Source organism: Urocitellus parryii, chromosome 5 (assembly GCF_045843805.1).
Source record: "Urocitellus parryii isolate mUroPar1 chromosome 5, mUroPar1.hap1, whole genome shotgun sequence".
Taxonomy (NCBI): domain Eukaryota; kingdom Metazoa; phylum Chordata; class Mammalia; order Rodentia; family Sciuridae; genus Urocitellus; species Urocitellus parryii.
In genome coordinates, this window is record NC_135535.1 from 196228268 (window position 1) to 196256141 (window position 27874).

The 27874-nt window shown below is 50.9% G+C and overlaps 1 protein-coding gene across 1 annotated transcript; it reads left to right on the top strand.

Annotated features, from left to right (window-relative positions):
• Nucleotides 1-59: 59 nt before the first annotated feature.
• On the top strand, nt 60-27581 carry Vwa2 (von Willebrand factor A domain containing 2). The gene is made up of 13 exons (XM_026389199.2): nt 60-111; nt 3319-3393; nt 4508-4641; nt 9590-9699; nt 15883-16077; nt 17440-17573; nt 18140-18272; nt 19768-19823; nt 22024-22131; nt 23053-23625; nt 25084-25635; nt 26421-26546; nt 27340-27581. Exons 1-13 carry the CDS (start codon nt 60-62, stop codon nt 27450-27452), a joined length of 2361 nt encoding a protein of 786 aa, XP_026244984.2. The 3' UTR covers nt 27453-27581.
• Nucleotides 27582-27874: the final 293 nt, after the last annotated feature.

Genomic DNA, 27874 nt, shown 5'->3' on the forward strand with positions numbered 1-27874 from the left:
TGTTCACAGGACTCATTACTAATGCCGCTTTTCTTTTCCTGGCCTGTAGTTGCGTCAACATGCCCACTTTCCTGTTGCTGGAAGCCATCTGTATTTTCCTGTTTTCCAGAGGTAAGAATTTTTTTTTTTTTTTTTTTTTTTTTTTTGCAGAGGGGGTAAGACATTGGATATCTGATTTGCTTCAGACACTGTTGGTGTTAACTTTTAGATCCATTTATGTCTCCACTTTACATTCACCTCCCTAGTTGAAGCCCCATCATCTTGTGCTTGGACCACTGCAATAGCCTCCTGACTGGACAGCTGGGTTCCCTAGATCCTCCTCCAAACCATTTTCTACACAGCAGCCATTTCAAAAATGCAAATCGGATCATATCTGGACCCTTATCAACCCCACCTAAGACTTTTAAGTGATTTTCCATTGCTCTTGACAGGTCCTGTGTGATCCCGTCTTGTCTCGGGTCCCCCGTGGCACCCCTTCTCCTGCACACTTTGTACTGCAGCACCACCCTCCTTCCTGCCCTGCCTGGCACCCTTGCTTCCTCCCTCCAAATAGTTTACCCCCTCAGCCTGGGTTACCCCCTTACCCAAACATTTGCTGGCCTGGCCAACTCCTACCTCTCCTTCAGTGCCCTGCACAGTTCCTCTTGGACCCTCAGCTCAGGTCAGACTCCCACAGCCTCTGTTCTCCAACACCTAACACAAGACTGGCTCAGGATGCTCTTCTATAAAACCACCGTGGTGGCTACAGCACTGAGAGTCATTTCTTTTGCTGTCCTGTGTTTTGGTGACAGGTATTTTCTGTCGTCTTAGTTGGCTGCTCTCTCTACCGGCCTATCCTCCAGAACCTGGGCAGACCCAAGGGGCTGGGAGTAGGAGGCTCCAGTCTGGCTGCTCAGCCTGCCGGTCCCCCGAGTCACGGGGTGCACATGAGGAGACTTAGACTTGGTTAGCAGAAGCAGTGGCAACTGTGCGTTAAATAGCTCTCCCTTCCAGGGGAGACTCTGCAGTGTTCCTAGATTATTTCACAGAGAGCATGAGATGTCACCCAGGCTCACAATGGGCTCATCCAAAGAATGCCACCTGCCTTAACTCCTGAGCACATGGTGCAGAGGGGCCCATTTAGTTCATGGAGCTTCTCTGACCTTCTGTCCTGATATGGTTGGCTGGTCTCCTGCTGAGACATTTAAAAGAACACTGTGTTTCTTCTGTTATTTGCAGGACCCTGGGGATTCCTCAGCTACTGCACCCTTTGCCAATCATTCCTGGACCCACGTCTGGGAACCTCAGTGCTTGCATGTTGCATGTAGAGAGCTGGGTTAGGCTGTGAGGGTGGAGGAGGGAAAATGTACCTGAAGGGCCTCTGGGAACCACAGGGGGCTGTATTCTGACCGGCCCTACAGGATCTGGGAATGTCCTGAGGCAGCAAACCCCGAGTGTTGAAGGACTGCCCCTGCCTCTCTGGAAGACGTTATCCCTTTAAGTCTGGTCTTCCCCTGTACTTTGTCCTGTGTCTGCCCTGGGAGCAGAGCAGCTGTGCAGACTGTCTTAGATCTCATGTCCCACTGCTTTCGACTGTGAGGTTCATTGCTGGTTCAGCATAGTGACCTAGGTGACCTAGTCTCCGTGAATAGAGACAGGAGGCCACATCAGAGGGCAAGGACTATCTGCTCAAATGTATGGTGGGGACACCACAGACTGGTTTAGTTTGCACTGAGGCCCAGAGAGGGGAAAGGAGCTGGGGAAGGTAGGACCAGCCGGGGTTCGGGGGTGTTGAGGAGACAGGTGGAGCAGGGCACTGGTTGCTGGTATTCCGCCCCCACCCTACCCCCACCCAGCGTGCTCTTCTGGTGCTCCCCTGGATCTCCTTCCTGGCAGTTGCAAACCCTTGAGCCCAGGACCCTGTGTTGTGTGATCCTCCTTCCCTCCACTGCCTCCCCTCTCCTCCTTTCCTCGCCACCCTCGTGCTGCCCCATCTGCCCCCTGCCCTGGCTTGCTCCTGGGCTCGCACCCGGCCTTTGTCCTCTGTGCTTTCCCACAGACATTGGTATCCATCAAGCAGCTACCTGGATACTCCTGCAGCTGGACGTCTCTGTGTGGTGGCACAGCCTTTTCCAAATCCCCACACATCCAAACCCCAGGTGGCCCCTCGGTGTCTTCAGGACATTCATCATTTGGCTTTCCTGGGGATTCCTTGGCATGATTTCCCTGTCTTCAAAGTTTGTTTTTAAAATTTATTGAATTTTTTGGTGCTGGGGACTCAACCCAGGCCTGTGCATGCCAGGCAAGTGCTTTACTGCTGAGCTGCACCCCAGCCCCAGGGTTTATTTTTAAAATTATTACCGATTGCTCATCTGCCACAATTATTATTTGACTGTATATCAAAAAGAATAAAAGAAATCATCCATGAACTTCTTACCCAGAAACTTTCAGCCCTTGTTTATATTAATTGTATTGACCAAGTATTGTCAACGTTTGTCCATTGACTTCTCTGCTTGGGTTTTTGTTTTCTCTGGCACAAATGACACTGAAGGGGACGGTCTTAATGCACCTTTTCTCATGTCTAAATTATTTTCCCCTTGAATCAATTTCTAGTTGCAATATACTATAGAATCAAAGGGTCTGTCTTTTTATGATTCTTAATTCATCTAGCCAAACTTTTTCAGAAGGCTTGTGCCAGCTTACACACATGATCACCATCAGAAAATTTTCTCCCAAATATTTAAATTTAGAATTTTATTTAGGTTTTCACATTTAAAATTGTCAAATTAGAGCATTGTGTCACTTGTTTGCGATTTTTTCATAGTGTTTTTCTGTGAATCTGCTTCTATAAATTCTGTTCACTCCAAGGTTAATTTTTATGGAGGGGAGACGCTTTGTCTGAGGGCCTGGCAGTGGGTTAGGGTCTTCCAAGGATATTCCTAGATACAGCGAAAGGTGCTGTACCCGCGGGGGACAAAGGTAGGACACCTAACCAGCGACAGAAGTCTTCAGAATCACAGGCCTTCCCTATCCCCTCTACAGGTATTTTAAACTTTTCAAATTCCCAATTTAAATATAAACATACCTCACAGGAGTGGGGCATTTTGTTAATGTTCTCTATGTGGTGATGACGTACCTCTGCTGGGGACTGAACCTGGGCCTCACACACACAGCTGCCAGCCCAACCCTCCCCGTGGGACCTTGTGCAATGCAGGTCTCATCAGGCCTCCCGATGGTCTGTTTCCTGCCCTGTTACCTGTTTGTCCTGGTCCTACGTGGAGGTGAAGACTCCTCTCTGTCCTATCTGCGCATGACGGCCCCCGGTGTCTTCTCTCCTAGTGTTGCCCTCGCTCCCTCTCCAAGAAGTCCATGCGAGCAGAGAGACCATCGGGAAGATTGCAGCCGCCAGCAAAAGTAAGTCAGTTATACACCCAAACCCCCGTCCAGATGTCCCCGAGACAGGCCTAGGGAGGCCCTCTTCCTCCTGGGTTGCCACCCGTTCCTGGCTTCCTTTCACTCTGTGACCAGAGTCATTTTCCCCAAACAGGGGCCTGACCACGTCACTCTGCTTGGTTAAAAAACAAACCCAAAACAACAGCCAATACAGCCTCAGTAAATCCATGTTGCTGAACTTCTTGGTCTGTACCTCAAGGCCTCTGTCACCTGACCACCATCTACCCAAACACTCTTCCATCCCTCCATGATCCTCCTCCTCCTCCTCCTACTCCATCAACATCCTTCCATGTGCTCAAGCCACACCAGGATGTACCCAGGGGTACTGCCTGTCCCCTATCCTCCCTTGTGAAACCCCTCTTCTGCTTGCAGCCCCAGCGCTGCCCTCTGGGGGGCGCCATCTTTGTGGTACTCCTCTGACTTGGGTTCCCTTGTACCCTCTGGTGAGGTCAGGGGAGCCAGACAGCCCAGGATTAATCCTGGCTCCACCACTTCCTGGTCCTTTGGCCCTAGGACAGTTACTAATTTATCCTGTACTCTGCTTTCCTCATCTCCATAGAGTGGTGGGCTGGGGATTTGGGGTGGGGGATAGCTAAAAGATATAGGATTTCTTTTTGAGGTGATAGGAAATGTTCTAAAGTTGACTGGTGATGATAGAATACATCTGTGAATATTATAGAAATGTATGTTGAGTTGTACACTTCAGCTGGGTGAATTTTGAACTACAGTAATGATTCCTCAATAAAACTTTCAAAGATATAAAATAGTCATCCGTCTCAGGGTGGTCATGAGAATGAACTGAATTGGGTTTCTAAAGCATCTCAAGAAGAGCCGGCATAGAGAGAGGCGTAACCAGCGCTGTCACTATTGCCACTTGAACTCTTGAGCAACGTGGCCTCACCTATGAGCTATCAGGGTGCCTGACCGTGTTCTGGTCTAGGCTGTGGCACCAGGGCTGGTCCAGGAGCTGTTCCTCACAGAGCTCAAACTAGCGTTCATAAGTAGGGACTTGATGAAAGTCTTTGTGATATGGAAAATCTAGTTCAGTTATTCCTGTCTGTCCCACTCTCCCCAGTGATGTGGTGCTCGGCTGCGATGGACATCCTGTTTTTGTTAGATGGCTCTCACAGCATCGGGAAAGGGAGTTTTGAAAGGTCCAAGCACTTTGCCATCACCGTATGTGACGCTCTGGACGTCAGCCCTGGGAGGGTGAGTATAAGTCTTGTTGATCTTCATATTAGGGTGTCTTTGGTTGCAAGCGACAGAAGTCCAAACTTAACCCATTTTGTCCCGTTGTCCCACACCTGTAAAAACCTAATATGATATATGTAATTGCATAATTTAGAATATAGTAATTTAATATTCTAATTATAATATTACTGTAAAAATGTATATAAGCTCTAGATCATGTTTTCCAACCTATTTTAAGGTCCCTGTGTCAATTTCATGGAAATATTAACAGAATTGAACACTTGGCATCTAACAGGTTAAATAGAAGAGGCAATTTACTGGATTTTGGAACTGGAAAGACCAAAAGGGTCAGTCCCAGTTATGGCTCCAGCACAGTGGAGGCTAGGGCTCAGTCGAGCTGTGAAGCACCCTCTCTCCTTCCCCTCACTCTTACTTCTTTGGTTGACCTCCTTCCAGGAAGGTTTTCCACAGCAGAGTTGCCCTGTGTTATCCTTCAAGCTAGTGGCCCCAGGAAAACAGAAAGTGGACTTTCCTCATAGGTCGGGCAAAATCCCCAGGAGGGCTCCAACTGGACAGGTGTAGGTCACATGGTAATCCCTTGGCCAATCTCGGTGGTCATGGAAGAGAGTCTGTCTGGACCCGAGTCAGTTGTTCTTCCACGTTTTGAGGCAGAGAGGGACCATGTGGATTGTTTCCCACTAGAAAAAGAAGTGGTATTTGCAGAACAATGAGAAGGAGGGCACGCTGAGCAGACCAGAGTCTCGACACTGGGGCAGCTCCTACCCTCTCTATTGGCTTGGAAAGATCTCCTGTGAGTTAGTCCAGATAGTTATTTTCATTTCTTATTCTTCCTGGCTTCAAGTAGTAGGTCTTAAACATCAGCAGAGTGTGGTAGCCATGGCTCTTGTCTCTAAAAGGGGCAATTTTTTTTTAAACAACCCGATAGAAAAATTGGCAATAAACAGAATTTTGAGAAAACAAAACACCAATGGCCCTTAGGCATGTGAAAAGATGCCCAGCTGAACTCAATGCTGTAACGTGTCTCTGACTGATGTGTCACTTTTTGTTTACTGGATTAGGAAAAATTCCAAAGTTTGGTGGCATGCTGCATTAGCACATCTTCAAGCAACTGCTGGGGGGAGTGTCAACTGTGTGACCTACATAGGGCAATCTAACAGCATCCATCACAATGACCAAGGCTTGGAACCTTTGGCCTAGCAATTCCACTGGGGTATTCTGTGGCCACTTGCACCCATGCAGAATAATGCTCTTACGGTTTACTTGTGGATACTTGTAAAAGATTCTAGCAATCCAAATGTCCATTGATGGGGGACAGATAAATCCACTGTGGTGCATTCACATAATAAAACCCCAGGCAGTCGCAGGAAGAGTGAGGGAGCTCTCCCATATGGAAAGACGCAGAATAAATTAAGATAGAAAGTAAGGGTGCAAATGGCGTGTAGGATACCATTTTTATGTAAAATGAAGATGAAAGAATATAATTCATTCTGTCTTTGCTGGTGTGTGCCTAAAGAACCGAGGGCTTTGTAACAGGCTAAGGGCAGTGATTCCTGCTGGGGGAGGGGCTGGGAACTGAGCAGTTGGGTTATAAGCGGAGGGCAGACCCAGCCACAGACTTTTGATTTTATACTTTTTGGATTTTGAGTCATGTGAACCTACTCAAAACTCAAATAGAAATTCAGAAGGACATTTCGGTCTGGGAAGCCATAATTATTTGAATTCCATAGTCACCTACAAGTTGAGGAAGGAAGTGATTTTTTCCAGGCTGACATTCCTGAGCTAATCTTAGTAAAATCTCTAGAATTTAGGATCAAGCATGGCTTTTAATGAGGGCCAGATTTTCCCTTGAATGGCCTGTCATTTGGGAGTGTGAGCAGTCTCACTGGGTCATCGGCAGACACCAGAGCGGGCTTCATTCCACCCAGGAATGAGCAGTCGGGAAGTTCTACCTGGAGTGTCAGCCCAGGCAGAGGACTGCTGAATCTCTATCCTACCCCAGGTAGGGTGCTTCTTTGCAAATGATTCCCTCTGAAGTTTCACTAGTTCTTCCTGGAAGAAGTGACATAAAGATAACATGCTGTTGTTGACTTTGGGATGGATGTGGTGTGTTCTGACATGAGTGGCTTCGAGACCCCAAAAGATGGAAAGCCGGGAGAGTTTGGATTATTGGTGCATGTTTTGCAGATAAAGAAACAAGTTCAGGGAGGCAAAGTTACTTCCTGGGGTCACACAGCAATCTCAAGAGAGCTAAGTGTGGAGGAGCTGGGGCTCTTGACTCTCAGCCCAGAATTAGCTCCATGGGCCATCTGTCTCTCTCGTGGGTAGCCGCTGGGATGGGATGGGTGGTGACACTCAGTTCACACCCTGCTTTCACACGGCAGATGGACAGCCAGATGTGGCAGTTTGGAGAGAAGGGTATGGGGAAAGGGTAAGAAAACCACAACAAAAATACTTTATGATAGGACCAGATCCTGAGTTTGGGGAGCACTCTAGCTCAGTGTTGCTAGACCACGTTGAGAACGTGGCATGAAGTTCTAGGGTTGACTTCAGGTTTCATATTGGCAAAACACACAGAGCCCAAGATGGCCTGGTTAGTGAGAGGAAACATCCGTATTTGGGGGACCCTGATTATCATTTTCACATGGGAGTCCAGAATGGCTGTTTTGTTTTGTTTGTGGTACTGGGGACTGAACCCAGAGTTACTTTACCAATGAGCTACATCCGTAACCCTTTTAATTTTTTATTTCAAAATGGAGTCTAAGTTGCCGAGACTGGCCTCGAACTTCTAATCCTCCTGCCTTGACCTCCTGAGCCACTAGGATTCGGGCATGGACCACTGCATCTGGCTATGACTCTGTTTTTTATTTTTAAGAGAACAGAATCTGAGTGTTTAGATCTGGACTGGACTTGAAAAGCTATTCTTGTAGCAAGACCTGGGAAGTCAAAGAATTGGTGTCTATCTGGGTGAGCATGTGTCTTGACCTTCAAGGTGCATGAACAGACCTTCACGCTGTGGAAGGGGTTTAAGATGGAGTCATGTGTTCTGTGGCTTCAGGTTTTGGTTGTGTTGTTGGCTTTTTGTGTCTCCTCTTGCCTCCGGGTCCAACGCATTTGATTCGCACCTTATTTTGCTTTCTCAGGTTTTTAGGAAGAGCTTCTCAAGTAGCTTTAAATCAGGGCCTTTTACGAAGGCTGTGTTGTTGGGGTGGATTTCAGGTGATTGAAGCCTTCCTCTCAACGCTTAAACGCTAGGAAGCTGACTTCCTGGCTCTAATGGTGTCATGGTGGCAGAACAACTGTTGTGTGGTGAGAAATCTGGGCGGGTTCGCTTCTGAGTTCAGTAAACTGGAGATAAAAGGCAGCTATTTTGCTCCCAAACCACCAATTAAATTAAATACCTTAACTACTAACTCAGGCTGTTTTCCGGCATGTTTTGTTTTGAAGTTGGATCCTTCCTGTTTTAACCCCGAGTCAACAGGCCCAGCTGTTGTTCCCAAGGGAGGTTTTTTTTCCCCCCCTACCTTTTAAAACTAATCCATTCATCTGTTTCAATAAAAAGACGTTCAGAGCGAAGTCTTCTGCCCACACGTTTTCCATTTACCAGGTGCCCTGCCTGTTTTCTTGAGCCTTCCAGAATCGCTTCCTGCAAATCCAAGCAACTATGAATAGTGTCCTTATTTCCCCCCTTTTACACAAAGGGTATCTTAGTCCTCTCCGCATTCTGTCTCTTGTCTTAGTATCGTCACATCATCTTGGAAATCTTTCCACCTCTGTATACAGATTTATATTATTTTTTAATGAATATCCTTTTTTATTGGGCCTTTTCCCAATTACAAATGAAATTTCCTTTTACATCTGTAATTAGAAACAACACTTACTATGGGACTCTACAAATTTAGGTCAAAATAAAAATATGTGAGATTTATATTGTTTTTTTTTTTTTTACAGCCAACTTCCTAGCTTAAGGGTTTCCCACAGTCTAATTAGCCAACCCCCATTAATAATCCTCATTTCATGTATGTGGAAGAGAATCTGTAGGATAAATTCCCCACAGCCCTTTGCATTTTCAATTTTCCATTAATAATAATAAATCGCCCTCATGGTGAAGGACACCGGGTAACTTGACTGTTTCCCTTCTTTGGTTTTTTTCCTCCTGTGGCCTCAATTGGCACACAGAGCCTTCACCAGTGCTGTCACTCTCTCAGTGCAGAGGAAGTTCAGCTCCTCTGTTGCTCATCTCGGTTTGGGGGGCTGATTGTCCCCCTGTCTGACTCTGGCCTAGTTTGGCAGGAGCAGGTCTAGAGGGGCTGCCTGACTGACAAAAGACGTGCACTCTCACGGTAGTAGCCATGTCCACCCTTGATGGGGGCTGGGGTTAGTTTCCCCAGACCCCTGGGTTGGGTCAGCAGGCACTGGCTGCTGAGAAGCACGTGGTGTAATGGAGCCAGAGGGAAGACCAGAGAGCTAAGGTCAGGGGCCTGGCTCCCACCCTTGCTAGCCGTGGGCAAGTGGGCCTTTGCCTTGGGCCACATCTTTATTCCCTGCAGAGTTTACTCTCCCCAACAATCATGTGGGCGTTCACCAGTCGTGCCTCTGTGGCTAGATGGGACGGAGCAGGACTGGACAGCAGTGTCGGCCCCGGAGGCCGTCGGCCAGTGTGAGCAGAGCTCTGTCCTAGGGCTGCTCACAGCTCAGCTAGGAAAGCTGCCAGGGTGTCCCGCTGCGTTGGGGGACGTGGGTCAGGACCCACGCAGACAGATTAATGGGGACTGCAGACAGATTTGACCACACTCTCCAGCTGGTCTTGGAGCCTTCTTTCAGGGACAGTGGTGAGAGCTCTGGCTCTGGGATTCATTGAGTGGCCAGGAGGCAAGGTTGCTGGCCTCTCTCGTCCCTTCTCTCCTCTCTGGAATATTTGTAATTGGGCCCCTGTCTCCCGCTGCAGGTCAGAGTGGGAGCCTTCCAGTTCAGTTCCACTCCTCACCTGGAATTCCCCTTGGATCCATTTTCAACTCAACAGGAAGTGAAGGCAAAAATCAAGAGGATGGTTTTCAAGTATGTATGATCAGATGCTGCCCTGGTTGGGATGAAGCTGGCTGCTCTTAAGTCCTTCCCTTGAAGGGCTCGGCCCTGCTCTTGGCCTCACTGAGAGCCCGGGGGTGGGGTGGGGGTGGGGGTGGGGGGGTGGATTACCCCAGCTGCGCGTAGCGTGTAATGAAAATTCCCTCCTCAAAATTCCCTTTAATTACATAAAAAGTGTCCCAGGTGGTGATTTAAATACCAGTTTAAAAAATATTTGCTGCTATTATGTGTAATTGTCTGCTGCATGGAAAAGGGCTTTTGAAGTTGCAGACTGGGAATTGCCATGTCATACCTACAAGGATGGCTAAAATAGAACAGATAATAACAAGGGTTGACAAGGATGTGGACAGAGAGAACCCTCCTACCTTGGTGATAGGATTTTAAAGCCAGGTTGTCACTTTAAAAACAGTTTGGCAGTCCCTCAGAATGTTAAATATAGAGTTATCATAAGACCTAGCAATGCCACTTCAAGAGGATTGAAAAATATATGCCTCCACAAAAACATGCACACTAATGTTCAGAGCAACAGGGTAATCGCTCATGTGCAGTTAACATCTGGATAAGCAAACTATGGTACATCCGCACAATTAATCTTATTCAGCCATAAAAATGAATAAAATACTGACTCATGCTACATCATGGATAAATCTTAAAAGTGTGTTAGTGAAAGAAGCCAGACACAGAAGGTCACACATTGTATGATTCCTATTTTTTCCCCCAGTGCTGCAGATAGAACTCAGCACCTTGCATGTGCTAGGCAAGCATTTTACCACTGAGCTACACCACCAAGCCCTAGATTCCATTTTTATGAAATGTCTAGAACTGGCAAATAGAGGTAGAAAGTAGATTTGTTTTCTGCCAGAGCTGGAGGATTGAGGAATGACTACTAATGGGTATAGGGCTTCTTTTTAGGCTGAAGAAAATATTTTGGACTTTGTGATGATGCTAGAACAACTCTGTGAACACACTAAAAAGTCACTGATGTGTGTATTGTAAAAGGATGAATTTTATGGTCAGTGCAGTATGTTAATAAGCTTGTCATAAAGACACTTTGTACCTATTATACGCACACTACATGTAATGTGCATTTGCAAGGGGAAAAAAAAAGCCTAAATGTTTAAATTTAGGACTGAAAGTCAAAGACCATTTGGATGACTTTGTTTCAAATGATTCATCTGAAAAACCAAGTGAATTTCAAAGAATTGCTACAAAAGGTGCACTAGAGATCATCTAGAATGTCTTTCAACTCCCTGTTTTACACAGGTGGATGCTGGCCCCACCCAGCTGTCCTCCCCAACTCCAAATTAGTTGAGCCTCATTTCAGTTGTATTGAGAGTCGTAACTTAGGGCTGAGAGTATTATTCATGCCATGAGACCTGGAGTCACACTAAGAATGTGCCAGATGAAGGTGCTTGGGAGGAGGACGAAGCCTCTTCTGTATCTGAGCAAAAGCGGCTCTTTTTCTGGGAATGTGCACATCAGCGCTGAAGTAGCCTAACACAACTGTAAGAGGCCACAAACAGGGAGGGAGGCAGTGACTCATTTTTGGCCATGGTTGTGGGGTCACTGAGGACATGGAAAAGGAAGATGTTCAGGAACGCTGGCTGCTGAGGGCTGGCCTCCCCACAGCTCCGCACCCTTTATCTGCTGGGGAATTTTAAATGTTGGGCTCATCAAATGGCTCTACCTAACCCCAAGACCCACTTGTCTTTCCAGACCAAGGCAAGACCCTAAAAGTGTGTTTTGACAGCTACCTTATTACTGTTAGCAAGAAGTTAGTAGTCAAGCCTCCCAATATGGCGCCCTATGATGACCCCATCAGATAAAACGCTGCGATTGGTTCTTGAGAGTCAGAATTCCTGGCCGCTTGGCCAGTGCAGGCTGCTCTGCTCATTTCACTATTCTCAAGAACACAACCTGGGTTTTCTGTGACCCAGCGGCTTCTACGCCCTCTATAGCTTTGTCAGGACTCTGTGACAACCACCACTTTACCTTAGCATGAAATCTCTTAGAGCTTTCTTGAGGCATTTAACATTTAAACATAGCTTTTAGAATAGTTACAATTACGGCGCATTTGTACTTAATATTACTTGATGTGTACTTCTGCTTGACACTGTATTATTTTTCATGTCGATCCTTTTTAATGATTATCTAATAATCCAAAGAATTCAGCTACCACAGTGTAATTAATCATTTCTTCTTCCTCAAAAGGAAATATTTAGGTTGGTTCTAGGATTTTTGTTTACTTAAAAACCAAAGATGTAACCAACTTCCCTGTACTGACTGAGTTTTCTTCTGGAGTTGTTTCTCTGTCTATTCCACGGCTGGCTCGATTGTGTCAGAATCACTTGGGACTGAGCAGAATTGGTTGAAATATAGATTCTGGGGCCTGGTGATACTCCTACCAATTTGAACTCCCTGGGAAGAGCATGCAAGAATCTGTGGTGTTAAATCTCCTGGGGGATTTTATGCAGGCTAGAATTGGAGACTAAACTCCAAAGATAAGCTGCTTATGGTGGGCTGCTGGTGGTTCATGAAGATATTTGCTACTGACGGAGCACTCGAGAGCCTAGGAGGTGCCGACACAGCATTTGATTCTCAGGCAGCACCATGCCTTTCCCTACCCTAAGATGGAGAGAAACTGAAGACTTTTCCAAGTTGACCTGGCTAAGCTATCACAGTAGTGATCTTTCAACCCCTGGACCCATGAGCCCCTGTTCCTAATCACTTGGTTATGCTGATAAAATTCAGATTCCATTGCCCCCCCTTCAGTAAAACCCCCCAAAAGTCCATGCATGACAAACACATAGCCCCCCCCACCCTCGTGAGTCTCCAGCTTACCACCCATGTTGGTCCCATTTGAGAGAAATTAGGCACATCTTGGTGCACTGGCCTCAGACCTCCCTATCTGGAACCAGCTCTTGAACTCCATTTGGAGATAGAAATGCTTCATGGAGTCGGAAGTGGGATCTTCTGGTTTCCCAGAGGTCAGAGCCATTGGGACTCTCACCTGACCTTGGCTGGAAGCCAGCAGACAGTGCTCCCGAGGGACAGGCCCAGTGGGGTGAGAAGAGGAGAAGGTGCAGAGCATGAAGGGTGGGCACCATCAAGCCATGCAGCAGGTGACCTGGGCTCTTGTCCTCGGAATTTAACTTTTCTCTAATCATGGGCTAGTCTCTGTGAACAGGGAGGCCCAGTCCCACTCAAAAAATTTGGACAGCAATATAGTCCCATGCCTGAGGGATGCAGTGAATTTCATGTGTGCCTTTCCCTCTTAAAAAAAAAAAATCTGGGTTTAATCCAATGCTTCCCCTGCCAGTGGTGAACGAACAGGAAAACAGTCTGACTCTGACTGAAGGGGTCAAGGGCAGGTCTGTATGAAACACAAGAACAGGATCATAGAGAACAAGTGCTTTTTCTTTTTTTTTTTTTGGTTCTAAACTTTTGAACTTAAAAAGAGCAGTGATGATCAGAGGGGGTCCAGGGGACAGGAGATATCCTGGGGTGGAGTCCTGCAGGGTCCCAGGCCACCCACCTCAGCTCCTGGGGAGACGAGAGTTTTGTGAACATATAAACAGAAGAGGATAGAACAGGAATAGGTAAATCTTTTCAGAAAAGGCTCATATAGTAAGCAATTTTAAACATTCGCAGGCCACATCGTTTCTGCACAGATATACATAAATGATTGGAGTGGCTGTTTTCTAATAAAACTATCTACAGAATGGGCAGTCTACTAGATTTGGCTTTTAAACTCTAATTTGCGGACCTCTGGAGAGGAAAGGGCATTGGCTTCAGAATCAGCCCAGCTGGGTTTAAACTTGAATTCTGACCTCCACTGGCTGGGTAAGAGGCAGGCAGCTTGATGAGCCAAGTAACCGGTTGGTTAAGAACTGGGGTCTTGGAAGCAGAGAGGGCCCAGGATCTAAGTCCTGTCTGCAGCAGTCATGAGCTGCATGGTCATCACCATCTGTGTGGTGATGTGGGAGGTGCTCAGTAAATATCAGCAGTTATTACTGGTTTTCTCTGAGCAGGGTTCCTTCTCTGTCACAAGAGCATATTGGCACATTTTGCCATACTTGCAAGGGTTATATTCAGGAACAGGTGTGTGCAGTCCCTGGCACACAGTGGAAGCTCAATGCTAATATCTCTTGAACATGGGAGGCAATCTGCCCTCCCAGGAGTTCCAGAGGAAGATTCTACAGATACAGAGCTTTGGCAAAGGAGAAGTATCATGAGAATCAGAATCCACTTGGCCATTTGGTGTCTAATGTGTGATCTAGCACAGGGTGAGTTGTTGGTGGCGTTTAGGATCCACCAACATTAGTGTTCTAGTTCTAGTCCTCTGTGACAAGCCTGACGCCAAAACCCTGCTGTATTCACTAACTCCCAAACACGGTTGGTGTTGCTCAGCCCTGTCTTTGCTTACGCCCCTTCCCCTGATTGGAAAGGCCACCTCCCCTCCCCTCCTGGTTTACCAAGGCCCCATTTGGACCATCCTTCCCCTCTGAAGCCTATTTCTGCTGCACCCCACAGTGATTCCCTTTGTGACTGTGGTTCAGGGTTGCATGCTCGCGTCGGTATCTCCTCACCTGGATACTGGGAGCTCACTGAGCGGTGGGACCAGGTTATGCACTGCTTGGTTTCCATTTCGCTGTCTTCCCTCTAGCAGTTCACCGTAAATGCGAGTGGCTGAGAAGAGGAGTTTTGTAAATTGATGGGAGTTGCTGCTACATATTGTCAGTTGAAGTGTTAATTCTAGGAGCTGTCCATTCTTCTTGACATTTATTAACTTAGAGCTCCACAAAGAGCATTGCCTTTTAAGAGCTGGCAGAAGATAGAAAGCGATAAAAGTAGAGAATATTCTGGGCGTGCTCCGTAAATCCTTCCCAGACACCACTTTGATTCTCTTTCCACATCTCTCTGCTGAGTAGAGGACTTTGAGGACTGAGAGGAAGGTGGAACCACAACATGAAAGGAGCCTGGATTCCTGTGTAGCTGCTTGGAGGGGAGCCAGCCAGGAGAGATACCTGGGCAGAGAGGCCTGCAGCAGGTTTGCATGGGCAATAGCCACTTTTAGTGTTAAGTTGGAGCAGCTCAGCACACGGACACATAATTCCGGGCCTGCGTCTCATGTCAATTGGACGTCTTCACATTGGGAGAATGACTCTAGGCTCTGAAGAGGGCTGAGTTAAGACAGGCGTTGTCTGTGCCAATGGAGCACAATCCGAGTAGAAAGTGTGTGTGCCCCACCCCCCTCTGAGTCAGCATTTGAGTGATATCCAGCTGGTGTTTTCCTCTTAATCACGGTAGTGACGCTTGTGCTCATGTTTGGACATGCAACCACCCATTAAAAGATTTGGCTACGGTGGGACAAATCAGTGACCTAAAATCTGCTTGAGTGAGTTACTGTTTTCTGACCAGCTGACTCTCAAAACCGGCAGTCATCTTTCCAAAGGGGCACCTTCAAGAGCCTCCTGGCTCAAGATTCAGCAGAAATCCTGCTGAGGTTCCAAGACCAGTCCACAGTCCCCACAATGGGGCTGTGAGAAGGAGACAAATCCTGCAAACCTTGCCAAATGGAGGAGCGCTGGCCCTGTCCCACTGCGGCCTGATCTTCAGGTGTTCAGCCAGCTCTGCCTTCTTGCCACCAACCCCACACCCGGACAGGGCCCACAAAGTCCCGAATCATGGAAAAAAAATCTCACCAGAGTCTTGCGCCAAGCCCCGTCCATCACTCCTACAGATTCTTAATTCAACTTGCCCCAGCTAAGTTATTTTCCTGGTCCCAGAAGATGCTGAGCCATGTCAAGAAGGGGCTGATGTGGAGAGGGAGTTGTGGGGTACATTACAGACTAAAGATGAGAATCGGTAGCCTGGAGTCATTGCTGGGGGTGGGGAGAAAACAAAATCCCTGCACTTACAAGGGAGGGCATCGGAACCTAGCATAATGGGAGTACAGGGTGACTCCTAAGTCCACGGAAAAAGTCAGCCTCCACCATCGTTATGGTTTTGAGGGTGGCACTGTCACTTGGAGCCTCTGCTAGAAGTCGGCGGCCGTTCCCTGATGACAGGAGCCATCCATCGCCTGCTGTCTCTCCCACTCACCTCCTGTCCTGCTGACTTTTCTTCTCTCTCTTTCCTTCTCGGTGCCCTCAGAGGGGGACGCACAGAGACGGGCCTTGCTCTGAAGTACCTTCTGGACAGAGGGTTCCCTGGGGGTAGAAATGGCTCTGTGCCCCAGCTCCTCGTTGTCATCACTGATGGGAAGTCCCAGGGGCACGTGGCACTGCCCGCCAAGCAGCTGAAGGAGAGGGGCATCACTGTGTTTGCCGTGGGGGTCCGGTTTCCCAGGTAAGGGCCTCAGGGGTCCTGGCTCTGTCCTCAGTGGTCAGCCAGGGGACCACAACGAGGCCAAAAGCCTTCCTAGTTGTGGCAGGAGAGCTGGGAAAACCGTGTTCCTCGCTGGGTTTTGTCTTTTCCTCTCTCAGCTGTTTTGGGCTCCAGGGTACAGGGTGTCCCAACCTTTGGAAGCCTGAGAAGGCGCATTATCTCCAGTTTCATCTAAACAAAACTGGTTGCATAGGACAGAAACTCAACTTAAGCTTATTTGGGCAGAAATGGAAATTTGTGGTGTCATCTCGCTTCTCTGGGTAGGTAGGCGGGAGCCAGGGGCTTCAGTGTCATTAAGACTCTCTCTGTCCCTCGAGAGTCTCTGCTCTCCTCTCTGCCTGGTGGGCTCTCCTCTCTGCCTGGTTCTCAGGAAGCTGGCACTGGGGCTGTGGGTAGTGCTGCAGCTCATGCCTTAACAGGCAGGCCCACCCTGGAGAGGGGCCCCTGGGCCAGTTTCAGATCATCCAATTCCGGTTGGCCTGAGTCACAGCATACTCCTGGTACCAGGGGAGTGGGGGGGCTGTGGCTGGCTGCCCCCTCCACAGTCGCATTTGTTCAAATGCTGGACCAACCCTTCTGTGTGCCAGGCGCTGAGCTGGGCATTGAGAGAAAGGTCTGCTTCACATGAATTCAGACAGGAGGGGGAGTTCCACATTAGTGATTCCGGAGATAAATGAAGTTTTTGCCCTAATGCCAAAGCCTGGTGCACTTTGATGGATTTGCAATGGTAGGGTTCTTCTCTCTGCACTGCTCACCTGTCATCCCATAAAGAGGCTTCTCAGTGTCATGTGATCCTTTCTTCAGGTCCAGGTATCATCGTTCCACTTGTCTTTTTTGTCATGGGCTCTGATGATGATGCCGTGGAACATTGGGGCTGCTTCCCCTGGACGGCCCCGCATTGCCGGGGTTCCCGTGTCCACCAGTTAGAATACGTCAGTGCTTCCCGTCACTAGCTGTGCTGGTTTGCTTTTCCCATGCCGTGACTTCAAACCGCTTTCCTCCGTGTGCTTTCTGGTTGCTTTTCTTCTAGCTATGGGTTTTGCAAATCAGACAACTGAACCTGTCAGGACCGTGCCTCAAATAAGAGCCGATGGTTCTGAGGGAGAGGAGATCCCTGGATTTTAACAGTGCACAGGGTGACCCCTGGCTGGGCTTCCCGTGGCTCACTTCTCAGTCCTCGCCCATATCCGAGATGGATGAGGTTGCTGCAGAGAGGCCTCTGGGTAGTGGGGTGCTGTCCACAAAGAGCCCGAGGTCAGGGACATGGGTGGGCAGTAGGAGGGTGGGCGTGGGATCACGTGCTGCCGGGACTTCTGGGCACAGGTGGGAAGAGCTGCACGCTCTGGCCAGCGAGCCCACGGAGCAGCATGTGCTGTTGGCTGAGCAAGTGGAGGACGCCACCAACGGCCTCCTCAGCACCCTCAGCAGCTTGGCGCTCTGCAGCCCTGCTGATCCAGGTAGGACAGCCCAGCCTGCGGTGAGTGGCATTGCCCGTGTGGAGCGGGGTGTGGGGTGGGGTGGTGTTCCTGAGGGCAAGGAAAACAGCCCACTCTGCCCTGGACTCTGACCCCTGTCTGGGTTTCTCAGCTGGAGCTCTGAGCTGGGCTCTGGGGGTGGGGGTAGGGGTGGGGGGTGAGGGGCCCAGAGTTTGGCGTCCAGACCTGGTAGGGCTCCTGCTGCTCTGTGAAGGAGCCACATCTGCTCCCCTGCCATGGTCAGCACAGAGGAGCTCTGGAAGCTTGGGGCTGGGCATCCTCATCAGAGTCTATTCCTGAGCCAGAGTGACTCTCATTAGGTGGAAGGTACACAGCTGCACAGTCTGGAACAGCCAGGTGGGGCAGGCCATGCACAGGAGATGCTCAGAGACTGGCCCCTGGCCCTGGTTCTCTGCCCTGAGAGAGGCCAGAAGTGCCAGGTCCAGAGGCAGGGTGGGACCCTGGGGACAACCCTCTGGGGAGCGGGGGTGAGGTGGGGACATCACCCTGTCTCACTGTGTCTTCTCTGCCATGTGCCGTGGACACAGACTGCAGAGTGGAGGCTCATCCCTGTGAGCGCAAGACACTGGAGACCGTCCAGGAGCTCACTGATGGTGCCCTGTGCTGGAGAGGGTCGCGGCAGGCTGACGCTGTGCTGGCCGTGCGGTGTCCCTTCTACAGGTTTGTCCATGTGGTCTGGGGGCAGAGACATGGCAGGACCTGGGTGGGAGTGGAGGCCCCCAGTGCTGAGGCCTCCTGAGCTGCAGGGAGAGCTGCGCTTGGAGATACAGAGCATGTGACCGGGGGACAAAGGGAGCCAGGAGGAGCACTGGGGAACAAGGAGGGCCCAGCTCCCAGCGTCCGTCTGTCAGTCTCATGAACACAGCCCAGGCTGCCTCAGGTGGTGGGGGGTAGGGTTGCAATTAGAAATAGAGTCACCTGGGAGGGCCTTGCAGGGCACGTGGCATTGCATCCAGACCTAAGGGAGGTGGGGACAAGCCTTGTACTGATGGCTGTCCACAGCCAAGTCCCTGTCAGCAGTTTCTGCCCCAACAAAAGCTGGGGGAGGGGTGGGGCCCACAGAATTTTCTGGGCTGGGATTTGCGTGTTGTGGTCACCAGGAGGAGACCTGGAGGGAGGAAGGTTTCTCTTTCATGAGCTCGCAGCTCGGCACATGTTTTATTCGAGCCACTCCCGAGCTCTTACTGGACATTTGGCTTTTATCCCACTTGACCTCAGGATAGGCCCTGCCCACGGGGTCAGCCCTCTCAGCCTGCCTCTGGATGGGCAGCCCTGGACAGGATCCTATGGGACGAAGCCCTGTTGGAGAACTTTACATAACTTTTTGCCAAGTCCCAAGAGCCTCCTTAGGTGAGGCTGGAGCTGGTGCTGCCTCCAACACAGAGGGAGGCTGAGGCACTGCTCTTGCTGCAGCAGGGTCCATGGCCACAGAGACTTGGGAGGGCTGGGGCAAGTCCCAGTGGGCAGCGTGTGGGCTTTGGAGTCAGATGGTCCCAGTTAGGGTTTCAGCCCTGGTGTGGCCAGTTCAGCCCTCTCCACCCATTTCCCCACCTACGAGATGGAGATCCCCATCGCTTCAGGTAGCTGTGGATTCAGAGTAGCCATGGGGACACCTGACTTGTGGAAGCCACCTCAGCACCGTGGCTTTTGTGTGATCCCAGGAGGCTGGTACTCGAGCATCCTCATGTCAAGGAGCCAGGTGGTCTGCAAATCCTTCTGAACTCTGGGGGCTTCCTGGGGACAGTGTGTTCAGATCAGATACAAGGAAGGGCTGGGGCACTCAGGGGAGGCCTGGCATCTTGGCTACTCAGTCCCCTTCCCTCCTCATCAAAACTCCAAGGAAAGCAACTGAAAACTACAGATAGTCTTACTGTCCAGCAGAGGGCACTGAACCAGAGAAGGATACTAACACCCCTGGGTCACACAGCCTGACTGTGGTGGCCCAGGTCTCAGTACTCCCCTCACTCCCTGCATTGTGGGTAGTTTGAAATCTTCCCTCCTCTCTGTGATGGTAAAGTGAGGGGAGAGTCCAGAAAGAAAATAAGGAAGTCCTCCCTGACCCACTTCTGCCTTGGAATCTCATATCAGCTTTCATGTTATAAATAGTCATCTTTAAAACCTTTGATCTCTCTATCTCTGTTTCCTTGGGTTGTAGCTGGAAGAAAGTGCTCCTCACGCACCCTGCCACCTGCTATAGGACAACCTGCCCAGGTAGGGTCTGCCCCCTGGATTCTCTGGCTCCTTCTGGGCCTTGGGTCCAGATTGGTTTGAAAAAGGGGCGTTGACAGTGCTGGGGCAGAGGGTGGAGTTGGAAAGGGCCCTGGGGCAGAGGACAGGGCTGCAGCAGGGCAAGAGCCTCCTCCCGAGGTGGAGGCCCGTACCTGTTGTGGTCTTTCTTCATCTGCTCCTGGTGATTTTGCACTGATAATGGAATGACGACTTTGGAATTAGACCCCCTTATCCTTGGCTCCTTGGTGAGAGACACAGGCAGGCTTCTCTGGGGCACCAGCTTTCTAGACTGTTCACACCCAGTGCCAAACTCAGGGCAAGATACCCAGTCGATTCCCTCCTCGATAAAAATGGCGTACTGTTTGCCCAGCATCTGAGTTCCCTGTTCCCTCTCCACACAGTAGGTGGTCCCATACCCAGGGACCCTGTGAAGGTTCAGCAGATAATCCCCGTGAATGTTCTTCCTCCCCTACGAAATCCCACACCAACATGAGGAATTGGCAACGCCTTTGTGCACCATCGAGCATGGTTCCTGGTCCACCCTGACTGCTCCTCCCCTGGGGTCCCTGACCTGGGAGCTGACATCACCCCCACGTGTGTGGTTGCCCATCCCTGTGTGAGCTTGCTCGTCCTGATGGGGCAGGAGCCCGACTCTGGAGACACAGCCAGTGGTTCACGCACAGAAGGGCGGCCTTCCAGGAATTGGGTGATCCTGGGCCTCCCTTTCAGATCACTGGCCTCTGGGGACAAGCGGGGCACTGAGAATGCTGCTGCTCGGAAGTTAGAGTTGGAGGATTTATGGTTTGGGAACCAGGGCGACTGGGTCTGAGTCCCCACTCTGCCCCTTGCCAGCCATCTGACCTTCCACCCGTGACTGCCACTCACTGAGCTGTAGCTTCTGCATCTGTAAAGTGGCAGGTTTTGCAGTTCCTACCTCGAAGGGCTGTAACAGTGAGATGGGGCCCTGTGTGTGGCAGTTGGCATGGTACCGGGCCCACAGCGGATGCTCAACTGGAGGCCTCTGTTGCTGCAGTTCGTGAGCCCCCAGGAATTTCCCCGATGCTCCCGCTGCCAGGACAGCAGGCCCAGCAGAACTCCCAGAGTCAGCCTCAGTACTTTCTGGCTTTGGAAAGTCTGCGCTTTTATTTCCAGTGACATGGCCACCAAGTAAAATATCAATATTTTCAAGCAAAAAGGACACAGCTCCCCAATCCCACTCACAACACACTAGCTGCTCACCAAGCCTTCTGAGTACATGAGCACAGGAATCTCCTGCTTGTTCTCATGGGGCTTTACTGCAGCTGGCAATTATTGGTGAGCACATTAACCAGGGGCTGAGGTGGTGATCCCAGGTACCAGCAGTGAGACCCTTCAGAATGGGCCTGATTTTGACTTGGGCATGCTCGCCTGTGTAAAATATCAACTCTGAGGCGTTATTCATAATTGGCACTTTGCAGCCCAAAGCAAATGCTGCGTCACCTCTCAGGGGAGTGTTGGCTTTGGGCTAAGACTTTCTACAGATTCATTCATCTCGTGCATGTAGTAACCCTGTGGCGTAGGGTGCAGTCATCAACACCCTTTCTGGATGAAGATACAGAAGTGAGAAGAGCTGAATCTAGGTGCCAGAGGAAGGGGCTGTGGCCACGTTGATCACCGAGCTGCCTGACTGCAGGATGTGAGGGCTCACTGTTGCCGTGCCAGGCTGTAGGGACCCTTAAGAACAACCACAGGCAGAACTTGAGGGCCCTTAAGCTCCCAGCATTCCCTGAGTCTTAGGACACCCCCGCTGTCCCCTGGATGTTACTGAGCTCGTCACCCTTGGCAAGCTGCGTGCAGTGCGACTCATGGCTGCCCCTGGCTCCTCGAGGCCTTCTCAGCAGCTGTAGTAATTGTGGCCTGTGTTCCTGGTATCAGAGCCCATGAGCATGACCCTGGGTGGGCCTGTAATTCACGCAGGGCCCTACCAATCCCCCACTGTGTGTCCTTTATTAGCCCCACCCAGGCCCTCCTCCAGGTACTTGTTGGTTTGTCCCCTCTCTGCCCCAGGTGGTGTGGTTGGTTTCCTACTGGGCCCTGGGGAGGAAAGGGGCTCCCGGGCCCTGCAGAACTCAGCCCCCGGCTGACCAGCACTCTTCACTTCTGTGCCAGTGTGCATGGCTCTTATCTGGTATCTCTCCGACAGGCCCTTGTGACTCCCAGCCCTGCCAGAATGGTGGTACATGCATTCCAGAAGGACTGGACAGATACCACTGCCTCTGCCCACTGGCCTTTGGAGGGGAGGCCAACTGCGGTATGTATGTGTGGGACTCGCAGGACTGACCACTGGGGAGCCGGTGGAGCCTGGGCTCCCCCTTCTCACCTCCCATCATTCTAGCTATTGAAAAGACTCAGCCCTTGAACTTTCAAGCCACCTACTTTCCCAGTACTCCGCCCATCTAACACCTCATGTGGTGTCTGAATAAATAAGTGCTTCATGAGTAAATCCTCCTGGTGGCAGAGCTCTGGCAGGACAGTGGCTCCTGGCTGATATTGGAGCATCACTGAGCCAGCCCAACTCTGTGGCCTGGTTCTGGGCAGAATCTTTTCTTCTTTTTCTGCAAAAAGAGAAACGAGGAGCCCTCAACCCCTCCTTTTTTTTTAAATATATTTTTAGTTGTAGATGGACATGATACCTTTGTTTTTTTTTAATTTTTTTTATGTGGTGCTGAGGATCAAACCCAGTGTCACACATTCTAGGCAAGCACTCTTCCATGGAGCCACAACCCCAGCCTCCCTTTTAAAGATGAAGACTATATAAGCTTCAGCTACAGGTGGTTGAGTTACAAGTTGATGGGATTTGCTTACCACTGTGCTTGACACATAGTAAGGGCTTGTTAAATGTGACTTTTTAAAGTGACTTTTTAAGTGTAGTGTTGGGTTCACTGGAGACTCATATGGAAACAAATAAATGTTGACCCCATACCTCACAACCCACTGCCAGAAGGGTTATAGGCCTAAGTGTGAAGAGGCAAAAGAGAAGCTCCTAGGAGAAAACACAGGAGCCTATCTTCATGAGCTCAAGGCCATGGTTTTCTACAGCTGTGTCTAACTCTGCAGGCACTGGTCACCTGGTGTCTCTGGCCCCTGGCAGTGTGGGGGTGTTTTGGGTGGGGCTGATCCACACCCTGCACCGACCACAGTGTGGCAGTGGGTGTCGCTGTGATTCCAGCAGCCCCCAAGCTGAGCCTGGAGTGCAGAATCGATGTCCTCTTCCTGCTGGACCGCTCTGCAGGCGCCACCCTGGAGGGCTTCCTGCGGGCCAAGGCCTTTGTGAAGCGGTTCTCGCAGGCCGCGCTGGGCGAGGACTCCCGGGCCCGCGTGGGAGTGGCTGGGTACAGCAGGGAGCTGGTGGTGGCGGTGCCCATCGGGGAGTACCAGAACATTCCAGACCTGGTCAGGAGCATCGACGGCGTTCCGTTCAGCGGTGGCCCCACCCTGACTGGCAGTGCCTTGCAGCAGGTGGCAGAGCGTGGCTTTGGGAGCGCCACCAGGACAGGCCAGGACCGGCCGCGCAGAGTGGTGGTCCTGCTCACCGAGTCCCACTCCCAGGACGAGGTGGCTGGCCCAGCGCATCGTGCAAGGGCCCGGGAACTGCTGCTGCTGGGTGTGGGCAGCGAGGCTGTGCGGGCAGAGCTGGAGGAGATCACTGGCAGCCCGAAGCTCGTGATGGTCTATGCAGACCCCCAGGGCCTCTTCAACCAGATCCCCGAGCTGCAGGGGAAGCTGTGCAGCCGGCCCCTGCCAGGTAAGGTCAGGTGCCTGACTGGGGCCAGCTGGTCAGTGGGCAGGTCCTTCCTTCCTTCTGTTGGGCACCACTTAACCATTATCCTCTCTCCCTACTGAGGCTGGATCCCCAGCACTGATCATGGGGCTGGTATGTAAAGATCAGCGCTGTGGTTCCACCTTGGACAGGGCCCCCTGCTGCTTCCCTGGGAGATGGGCGGTGGGAAGCTGCAGCTGGGACCTGGATTCTCAGTCCTTGTCACTCTCCCCAGTGGCTGGGGACCCCCCCCCCCCGCTTCCTATAGAGGGAGGACAAGGATTGGCCTGCCTACTCCCACCTCTCTCCTCTCCTAAGGCAGCCAGGTTTTTTTGTTTTGTTTTCTTTAAGAATGGTTGTAGATTTACAGAAAACAAACCATGACCATAGTGGAGAGTTCCCACATGGCCCGTCCCCAGTTTCCTCTTTTGTTAACACCTTACGTTAGTGTGGAACATCATCATCATTAATGAGCTGATGTCAACACGATTATTTATTACCATCCACACTGTAGTCAGAGCTCCTTTTTTTTTTTTTTTAACCTGATGTCCATCTATTTCAGAACACCAGCCAGGTCCCCAGAGGACATTCAGCAGGTCTCTTTACACTCTTCCACTGGTTCTGGGAGCTCCTGGGTCTGGTCCCTGCAGGATAGGAGAGGCTTTCTCCCGGCTAAGAGGCACCCTGTCCCACCAGCTCACCCTGACTTCTCCTGAAGTTCTAGCTGAAGTGTCACCTCCCCCGAGAAGCCCTGACCTCTCTCCTAGGCTCATCATGTTGTCCCCACTGGCCTCCCTTAGTTCCCTGCTCTTGTCCTCACTGCTCAATCCATTTGTAATTCTGTGTTTATTTCCTGTCCGTACCCCATAGACAGCTCCCCAAAGCAGGCTTCGGTCCATTTGTACGTGTGGTATGATAGTGCCCTGGGTACAGTGCATGCAGTAATGGGAGGTGCAGACGCTGTCACAGGGGTCCCAAAAGTTCAACAACTAACACGTGATAGAAGCTTTTCCCTTTTACAAACCTTTAGAGCTGAGTGGCCTGGGCCGGTAGAGTGACATAGCCATCTGTGGCTGCCATATTGAGGTCCAAGGTCACTATTTCTCTGCCAGCAAGAAGGGGGAAAGGGGAGGGAGAAGGCCAGCAGCTTTCATTTGCATAAGTCTGAGTTTGCAAATTTCAAACTTGGAATTGCTTGATGACTTGGGATCACACCTAGACACGTGGCCACACCTGGCTGCCAGGGAGGCTGGGAGCGTGGTCTAGTTGGGCATTCACATACCTGCCTGTGTGCTGGGGCTGCGTGTTCTGTGGCCACGAGGAGGAGGGCGGGTACTGTGTGGGCAGACAACAGACTGGCTGACCTGGACTCCATGTAGCCCAGACAGTCCCCACTGTGCTGGCCAGGTCCAGACAAGGGGCCTGCTCTGCTTGTCCCTGCAGGCTGCCAGGCGCAGTCCCTGGACTTGGTCTTCCTGTTGGACGCCTCGGCCTCAGTGGGACCAGAGAACTTTGCTCAGATGCAGAGTTTCGTGAGGAGCTGTGCCCTCCAGTTTGACGTGAACCCTGACGTGACACAGGTTGGCCTGGTGGTGTATGGTAGCCAGGTGCAGACAGCCTTCGGGCTAGATGCCCACCTCACCCGTGCTGCCGTGCTGCGGGCCGTGAGCCAGGCCCCCTACCTGGGGGGAGTGGGCTCGGCCGGCACAGCCTTGCTACACATCCACGACAAGGTGATGACTGTCCAGAGGGGCGCCCGGCCTGGTGTCCCCAAGGCTGTAGTGATGCTCACAGGTGGGAGAGGAGCAGAAGACGCAGCTGTCCCTGTCCAGAAGCTGAGAAATAATGGCATCTCCGTCTTGGTGGTGGGTGTGGGGCCTGTCCTGAGGGAGGCACTGAGGAGGCTCGCTGGTCCTCGTGACTCCCTGATGCACATAGCAGCTTACACCAACCTGCGGTACCACCGGGACATGCTTATCGAGTGGATATGTGGAGGTGAGTGGGGAATCCATGCCCTGCAGGGCTGCACCCAGGATGGGACCTCCACCTGGGCCTTCACCTGCATCATTACAAGGAAAGCAGCTCCTCCCAGCTCCTGAGGGCTCGCTTTCTGTGTGCCAGCCTATGTGGGAAATCCCACACTCACGGAACCAAACTTGAGATTTTTAGTGCATTCCATTTAAACAAATGACATGTCAAGGAAACTCTCAGTGCCATAAGAACCCTCTGTTGACACTAGCCTAGGTAGTAAATGACAGGCTAGCTGCCAACAGGGCCAGGCCAGCCTAATGCCAAGCCTTCATTTTGTCAGTGACCTTCTTTCCACCTTTTAAAAAGTAGGTGCCTTGGTGGGCGTGGTGGTGCACACCTGCAACCCCAGCAGCTCAGGAGGCTGAGACAGGAGGATTATGAGTTCAAAGCCAACCTCAGCAACAGTGAAGTGCTAAGCAACTCACTGAGACCCTATCTTTAAATAAAATACAGATATACAAATTAGGGCTGGGGATGTGGCTCAGTGGTGGAGTGCCCTTGATTTCATTCCCCACTAACCACCCCCCCAAAAAAAAGTATGTGGCAATGATAATACAGTAAAACTGTAGGAAGGCAGGGTGCAAGGTAGGGTGAAGTGCCAGCCCTGTGCCAAGTTGTTGCTTTAGGGACAATGGAGACGCTGAGGTGAGAGATACTACTGTAGTGACCTTGTGTCTGAACTGGGCTTATGAGTAGGGATCTTTGCTTCTGACCCAGGATGGACCTAGTGGGCATGTTCTCTCTTGCAGAAGCCAAACAGCCAGTTAACCTCTGCAAACCCAACCCATGCATGAATGACGGCTCCTGTGTCCTGCGGAACGGGAGCTACCGCTGCGAGTGCCGGAGTGGCTGGGAGGGCCCCCACTGTGAGAACCGTGAGTGGGCTCTTGCTCTGCATGCTGCACTGGGGGTGGTATTCTGAATCCTGCCAAGTCCTACAAACTCAAAGACAAGTTCTATCATTCAGTCGTTTATTCATTCACCCATGAGACATGAGGAGGAGCGCCTGCATTCCAGACATTGTTCTGGGGGTCAGGAAGACAACCGTATGTAGAATAAAACTCTGCCCTCATGGAGCTTCCATTCTCGGGTGGAGACAGACAGTAAACCAGACAAATATGACATGTATGCTCGATGCAGCTACACACTGGGGGAAAATGAAAACTAGAAGGGAGACCTCAGTTAGGAGGATGGTAATGGGGGTGGAGATGGGGGCTTGGGCCCAGAGGCAGGCAGGTGAGTAGATGTGCTGGGACCTACTGGGAATTCTTTTCTGAGTGCTGTTTGCTCAGTGATGTGGGAAGAAGAGCCATCTGCTGAGAGTAAGGACAGAGAGGTGGGGTTGGGGAGAAAGGTAGCAGGTTGGAGACATACAGGAGGCTTGTCGGCATTCCAGGCCCACCTGGGGCTCCTCTCCCTGAGCTTAAAGTTAGATCCGCTGGAAATCAGAAGGCAACTCGAGTTGGAGCTGGGGGCTTTCAGCCACAGACACAGGATGACTTCCAGTGGCTGGGGAATGGTATGCAGGGAGTCGGATGGGGTCTAGAATCTGGCATCTTCTACTTGGACAGTTGGGTTGTGGTGTAAAAGCAAGACGTGAAGGGGCTGCTGGCTGGTTGGAGAGAGGACTCAGAAGCTGATGTCCTCAGAATTTACTTCCTTCCCCAGGGGTCTTGAGAGGAGATGCCCCCAAGACACGCGGCTCCCATCAAGAGCCTGCAAGAGGACAGCAGCTGCACCCCACCCAGCGGCTACAGAGACCTGGGCGTCCTGGGAGCTGAGAGGGTGCGCCTTTGGAGTGTGTCTTCTGGGGTCCTTTGAATGTCTGCCTCTAGCTCCATGCAGTGCCCACTAGCCTCTGCCAGGGCAAAGGGTACCCTGGCCACCAACGCCACTGTTTGGAGCACTAGTCGAGCTTGACATCACTAAGGGTGATACTGCAGACTTTAGGTATGTCGGTAAATATTTACTTCTGTACCCAGTTGTACTTTGTTGAGGTATGTCATCTGCCACTTTTCCCCTGAGGAGAAATGCGTGATCCTGGAGACTACGGGAAATCTGATAGCTGTCTGGGACCACAAATGCTAGACAGGAAGTGGTGAGACGGTAATGCCCAGCAGAAGGTATTTACTAGCATATCATTTGGACCATGGAGCAACGGCACTTCCAAATGGGAAAAGTGTAGACTTTTTCACTTCCTGAA